Here is a 7,118-nt window from a genome sequence, read left to right on the forward strand (position 1 = left end):
TAAAAAGACACAGAATTGAGGACATTTATTCTTGTGTCATTTTTTTTATCACCGTTGGTGTATATTGTTGTACCCTGAAAAACAAAAATCTTCAAACTTTGAATTTAAAAATTAGGGTTGGTTAGTTTATGGTCAAGATTCCTTTATTAACAAAAGAGTTCATCTTTTGTTTACGGAACGTTGTCTATTTGATAAGCCATGGGTTAGAGAAACTGAAAGCTAAAATTTTTCAATGGGAAATGCAGACTATACAGTTGCAAGGAAGACAAGATGCTTTTTTCTTTTACATCAATTACATTTGCACTGCCACCTTTGGAGGAACCAAGGGATACCTTGGTCCAGAGGATTTCTTCCATTTCTTCGTTGCTTCTAGACCTTGTCTGGCCAATCATCACATGAGCATCAGAGGACTGCGCACAGAGCTGTGGTTCTTAGCTCTGCCAGGAAAAAGCTCTGCGAGGAGCCTGGCTTTTTCTTATTGATTTTATTTCTCGAAGAGTTTTCTTACTAAGTGAATTGACCTTACACAGTTAACTTGATGTAATCTAAAGAAAATAGATGAAGTTTGCTTTAGAAAAAATTATACACGCTCTAACCAGCCATTTGGTAATCATTTTCCACAGCGTCTGTCCTTTCGGGGATGGGGAGGTGGGTTTTTTTTTTTTTTTTATGCGTGAATGATTACATCTATATACAAGAGCTCCAAACTCTTACTGACCTCCCTCTGCAACACCAGCTGGTGTTGGGGACAGAGCACTGAGGCAGGCAGGGGGTCTCTCTCAAGGCGTCAGTCACCCCAGGTTGTTTGGCCAACAGTCCCAGGGCATCTGGGCAGTCCACACACATAAACGAGGCAGCTCTTCCAGTCATAACAACATTTGTGGAACACGTTAGATGGCCTCAGATGCATCCCATGGAGATAGGGGGACTGTTTTTGGTCCTTATTTGCGGTCAGAGTTCTTTGAAAGCACACGACATTGCAGCTGGAGAAACTTTCTAGGTCCTCACCCAGCAGCCTTTACCTCAATCGCTTCATGATCGCTTCCTGAAGCGATCACTTCATTCTTAGAATATAGGGGACCCTCTCCAGCCCTCACCTCAATAATGTGAGCATCTGGATAGGTTTTCAATCCAGAAATTATAGATTTAAAAGGAATAGCTCTTCCGGTGTTCTGGGGGTCCTGCTCAACAGTCCTGCGTGTATCCCTGAATTGATTTTGAAGAAGCAGGTGCTGTCACGGGTCCATTCTCATAACCCAGTCAAGCCAGCGTGAAAGGCCTGTGTGGGGACCACAGAGACCTACGCCAGGCTGTTCTGCTGACTGTCTGCTTCTAGCTAGTGATCATGAACTTGCCCATTTCACCAGCAAATTTGGATCCAGGGATGGCTTCTGATTAGTAGCAGCTAAGTTTCTGACCTCAACTTCCTTACATTGCTTTTCCCTCGGGTTTTGGGACCTTTGAGGTCCCCCAAAGCCTCAGATATAGAGCCCAGAAAGGAAGGGTGGTCTAGGGTGTGCGTGTCTCCTTTCCTTTCTTTGGGGGCATCTGTGTTCATGAGTGGCAGCTGAGACCCCGAGAAACAGTGTCCCTGGAGCTATTCCCGGGATTCACTAGGGTCCATTCTGGCTGCTGTAAGACTGACTCCATGAGAAATGTGAGAAGCAAAGGCCCTGGGGAAGGGGCTACTAAGACAGAGCAATGCTGGACAGAGCTTTCTGGGAAACTTCAAGGCTCCCAGGAACCCTGGGCAGCTTCCTATCCAAGAGTCACTGCGAGGTGTGGAGAGGCTGCCCTGGGTGGGTGGGAGAAGGTGAAGGTAGGATTGGGGTGGGGGTAGTTGGTACGGGGCTCAGTCCTCAGTCTTTTTTTTTTCTCCCTGGAGAATTTCACTCTGAACTTGGAGAGGCGGCAGAGTCCCCATCCTCGGGGTCCTGCCCATGTGGGGAGATGGGCTGACCCCCCTTCACGCGCTTCCACTTCATCCTTCGGTTCTGGAACCACACTTTGACCTGAGGAAGGAAGCAGAGGAGCCTGGTCACTTCACGGCAGGTGTGACCACCTTCTCACATTGATGCTCAAGCTACCTGGGGTGCAGCTCTGGGGACCCCCCAGCTCGAAATTCTGCTTGCCCCTCCCCACGCCTCCAAAGGCTCCAGGAATTGAAAGGGAAGACCCACCAATCGGCCCAGAGGCTTGTCTTATGTCTCCAGATAAAGAAAGCCTGCCAGAAGAACCAGCTGTAAAAGTCACGCTGGCCCCACCCCCTTTCACAAGCCCCTGCCCTCCTGTGCCAACACCCTCTCCCTGTAGCTTCCATTACCCAACCATCTGGGAACACAGGCTCACCAGCCTCACCCTTAGGCACATTTATAAAGCACTTTTCAGCTTAGATAGCTCTGGTCTGGACATTTTCTCATCTGAGCTTCAGCATTTACCTGCAGGTAAACCTGCAGGGTGGGGTTATGACACTGCCTTACAGATGGAGACCAAGAGAGGTTAGGAGAAGACATGTCCCAGAGGTCTCAGGGCTACGAAAGGGTAGAGGCGGGATCTGAGTCTAAGTCCTCTGATTCTAAATCCAGCACTTTGGCAGATGCTTTCTCAACTGAAAGCTGCAATCAATAATAATAATAATAATATTTTATTCCACGTCAGAGCACGGGTATGGGTGGAATGCTCTGAGAGAAAGCCCAAAACAAAGGGCTAGGAAGTTTTTCTCAGAGTGTGTCCAGGAACCAGCTGCAAATCCAAATCACCTGGAGAACTTACTAGAAATGCAGGCTCCTGATCCCACTCATTATTACTGGAAAATCGCTCTGTGGAGCTCCGGAAGCTGCATTTTAAACAGGGCCTGGATGATTCCACTGCACACTCAAGTCTGGGGATAACCAGATCAGAGGTTTCAACCCTGGTTGCATGTGAGAATCACCTCGGGGACCTTTGATGAATTCTGATGCCTGGACTTCACCTCGGACCAATGAAAACAATCTCTAGGGGTGGAGCCCAGACACTGGTGTTAGAATCTCCGCAGGTGATTGTCAGGTACAGCCAGAGTTGAGGACCACTGGACTGGGGCAGAGGGAGAAGACAAAGAAGGTTCTGGGAGAAGCGGGGGAAGAGAGAGCACAGGAAAGGAGGGACGGCCAGGAGAGGAGGGGCACCTGCCGCTCGGAGAGGTCCAGGTTTACGGCTATCTCGTATCTCCGGAGCCGGGTCAGGTAGTTGTGATGAGCAAACTCGGCCTCGAGCTCCCGCAGCTGCTCCTTGGTGAAGGCCGTCCGCTCCTTGCGGGCCTTACTGCTGCCCTCCGGCTTCCCTCGGTTCTCCTGGTTGTCTGGGGAGAGAGGGCCCCAAACAGGAAGAAGTGAGCCGCGAGGGCCTTGGTTCCCTTTCTTTTGGCCTCAAGCGGCGGGGCAGCCTTTCCCTGTTGCTCTTATTTTGTAAGGACGCTGAGAAAGAACCCACGGTGTCCCTTTATCATTCATTCTAGCGTCTTCACCCCCAGAGAACTGGAAAGATTTTTGGATATCAACCTCAGGCACACCTCCCCCACAACTGTTTTTAATTCCCAAAGCACAAGAAGCTGCCGTTGGCTGTTTAATGGTCTCCACCCCACCTCAGTCCCCACCTACCCACAGCTTGGCATTAGCAGTGGCTGTAAGTTTGTGGGGCAGGATGCTCTAAAACTGAGGTTCTCTGTCCTCCACGACAGAAACATCACCTAGGAACTTGTTAGAGATGCAGATCCTTGGGCCTCACCGCACACCTGCTGAATCAGAAACCACGGGAGTGGGGCCCAGCGATCTGTTTTTTTTTTTTTTCCCCAGTGATCTGTTTTAACAAACCTTCCAGATGATTCTGACACATGATCATGGTTACAAACCTCTGCTCTGAGACCTGGCTACTCAGAGGGTGCCTGGTGGCAGCAGTAGTGTGGCCAGGGAGCTGTCAGACTTGCAGGATCTCCACCTCACTCCATCCTCAGACCTACTGAATCAGAGTCCGCATTTCAGCCAGATCCCCAGGGGAGGTGTGTGCACGTGTAAATTGAGAAGTGCTGCCTTAAGTTTCTCCCGCTCCCCCCCCACCCCCGCCCGCAACGCTCTGACACCAGGAGGGGCCAGGTCTGGAAAGCCCATTTACAAAGGAGGCTCTGAGTTTGACAGGGCAGGGGCTCAACCATAGCTGGTAACGGGTACAGGAATCAAGCACCTTACATGCATCAGCCACTTAATCCTCACAGTAATTCAGCCTGGCGAGTTCTAGGATGAGACCCATTTTATAGACCAGAAAACTAGGCACAGAGAAGTGTAGCAAGTTGTCCAAGTTCATCCAGTTCATCTGGCCAGTGAGTGGTGGGGACAGGAATCCACCTCAGGCAGTTTGACTCACACAGTGTTCCAATGAAAGATATGTAGGAAGGCTTTACAAACTGTAAAGTACTGTGCACCCAGAAAGGACTGTATCGTGATCTGAACAGGGGAAGGGGCGGTGGTGGATGGAGAAGCGCACAGGAAGGAGACAGACACACCTACACAATGAACTACCAACGCGTGCCACGTGGCCCGGGAAGGGCTCCAGGAAGCACGTTTTACGCAGGGCTCTTAAAAGTTAGAAGTCTTTCACTTCATTGCCCTTGTACAGACAGGGAACCCGGCCAAGCGGCCAGATTGCCGAGCGGGACGGGGATGTGGAGCCCCCTCGTCCACCCCACGTTCCCGATGGGAACGTCAGCCCGCCGGTCCTTTCTAGCGCTTTCCACGCAGTCCCCCTTGCATTTCTGTCTGCGCGTCCTCCGCCCCCGCGCCACGCCTCCGGGAGCGGGATAGAAGGGGGAGCCGCCCGCCCCCTCCCGACGTCCCCCAGGAAGCAGAGGAGGCGGAGGAGGGGCCGCCGCCGGGGTGCCGCCACCGAGGGTCCCCGCAACCCCGATGCTCGGCTGCCCGTGCCGGATCCGGGTGGGCCGCCTGCCGGGCGCGCCCTGGGGCGGGAAGGAAGGGGGCGAGTTCTCCTGCCGGGCTGTCTGCCATGACCCCTCCGGAAGCGGAGCCGGGGCTGGTGAGGAAGGACGCGCCGCCAGGCTGGGGTCCCCCAGGAGTCTTCAGCCTTGGCTAGCGCGAGCCCGGGAGGGAGGGGCGGTCACGGTCACGCCGCGGATGGACGCCCATTCCGGAGCACATCCTCGCCTGCGCGCCCAGAGCGAGGCTGGGAAACCTGGATTGTTTCCCATCCGCTCCTGTCCTGGAGCTCAGTATTTCCCAGCTCTAACCTTTCGCAGCAGCTGGGGTGTTAAACCCAGAGGACTTGCCCCGACGTTTGAATCCTGGATCTTCCTGCTGGAGCCTCTAGGGAAGTCGCTTAACCTCTCTGGGCTTCTCATCCAGAAATCTACCTCCCAGAGGTTTTGGGAAGCTTGGACAAGATGCTGTGTGTGGAAAGTGCTTTTAAAACTAAAGCTCTGGACAAATATAAAGTATTCTTCTGATTCGTCAATTCCTTGAGATGCCATCTGAGGGGCTGGGGTAATAGCTACCGTTTCTTAAAGGCTTCCACGTGCTAAGATGCAGTCACTGCTTTAATCCTCCCCATACACCACACGTAGGAGTAGGTAGTATTATTATCCCTTTAGCTTTGTCATGTGGATTTGTGTGATAATTTGATTAATAGCACTCTCTCCCCAGGGATGTAACTGCTTTTTCTCACTTGCTACTGTACCTGGCACTTAGGAGGTTCTTGCTAAATGTTTGCTAAATCCTTCTCAGTAGATAGAGGCAGAAGCAGCCTCAGAGAGGCCCGGGAACTTGCCCAGTGTGCCAGGCAGCTTTTGGGCGGCAGAACAGAGATTCGAATCCAGATCCACCGGACTAGAGCCTTGGCCATCAACCCTGGCGTCAGGTTCTCCATCTTGCGTCGGCTGGCTGGCAGCTGGACCTGGACCATCGCAGCTCTGCTCGTCTCCACCTCCAGGGCTCCTGTGGGCCCTGAGTTGATGCCCACACCCACCCTCCCCTTCTCCCAGGCCTGCTGAGGTGTGCACAGGTCCCCTACGGAAACCCCCCAAATAGCACCCCCACACACACACACACAGAGTTCTGCACATAATCCTTCCTAGAGAGAAGAAGGGAGATAAAGGGAGGAGGCCTTTGGAGCTGGTCTTGGACTGGTTATGGGGGCAGCTGACCATTGTCAACCAGGCCAAACCCCTCCCTATCCACTGTCCTCTCTCACCTCTTAGTAACCTGATTTAGGCACTGGGGCCTCAGGATGGGAAAGAAGAAATAGGACAAAGGAGCCTGGGCTGGGAACTGAGTGTCTGAGCCCCTGTGTGAACCTCGGGGCAACACCCGCTAAAGGGGGTGGCATCTGGCACTGGGAGAACCTTTGTCCCTCATCAACTTCCCAGAGGGGTAAGAACTTTGATCACTGTTAGAAATGACAGGGCTTCCCTGGTGGCGCAGTGGTTGAGAGTCCGCCTGCCGACGCAGGGGACACGGGTTCGTGCCCCGGTCCGGGAAGATCCCACGTGCCGCGGAGCGGCTGGGCCCGTGAGCCATGGCCCCTGAGCCTGCACGTCCGGAGCCTGTGCTCCCTAGCGGGAGAGGCCACAACAGTGAGAGGCCCACGTACCGCAAAAAAAAAAAAAAAATGACAAAGTGGTCAGAAGTATGGCAAGTTAGCCATGAAAACGAAAGTGGAAGTTATGGTTCTCTTTGTTCTGCAATAGTATAAAAAACTGTAACATTTTCATCAAGATAGGAAAAGACAAAGAAAAATGATAAGTACTTTTATACCATTTCTGGCCAGGGGGTGTCCATTCTGCTGGCTCACATGCACAGTTCCTATGCATTCTACCCCCAAGATGGTTTGATCCCTTTGTTGAGGAGCCTCCCTCCCCTCTCTGGCCTCAGTTTCCCCACGGGTAGGAGTATGGGATTGGGCTGGGTCTTCTTTCCCTGGGCGAGCTGTTGTCAGACTTCTTTTCCAATGCGCCACCCTGGCACTCTCTTCTCTCCCTACTCCCTCTTCTGTTGAGAAACCCCGGCCTGGAATCTGAGGTCGCTTCCAGTTTCAAAGATTCTTGTCTTGGCCCCAGGTTACACCCTTCAGTCAGCAGG

At 52.5% G+C, this 7,118-nt stretch overlaps 1 protein-coding gene across 1 annotated transcript in view; it reads right to left on the reverse strand.

Annotated features, from left to right (window-relative positions):
• Window positions 1-1,555: 1,555 nt before the first annotated feature.
• Window positions 1,556-7,118, reverse strand: part of MEOX1 (mesenchyme homeobox 1) — a 17,372-nt gene continuing 11,809 nt past the window's right edge. Inside the window, exons 2-3 of the mRNA XM_007455079.1 lie at window positions 3,165-3,337; window positions 1,556-2,012 (exon numbers count right to left, since the gene is read on the reverse strand). Of these exons, the coding sequence (XP_007455141.1) occupies window positions 1,890-2,012; window positions 3,165-3,337 (296 nt within the window). The 3' untranslated portion in view covers window positions 1,556-1,889. The remainder of the gene's footprint in view (window positions 2,013-3,164; window positions 3,338-7,118) is intronic.

Source organism: Lipotes vexillifer, unplaced genomic scaffold, assembly GCF_000442215.2.
Source record: "Lipotes vexillifer unplaced genomic scaffold, Lipotes_vexillifer_v1.1 scaffold1639, whole genome shotgun sequence".
Classification (NCBI taxonomy): domain Eukaryota; kingdom Metazoa; phylum Chordata; class Mammalia; order Artiodactyla; family Lipotidae; genus Lipotes; species Lipotes vexillifer.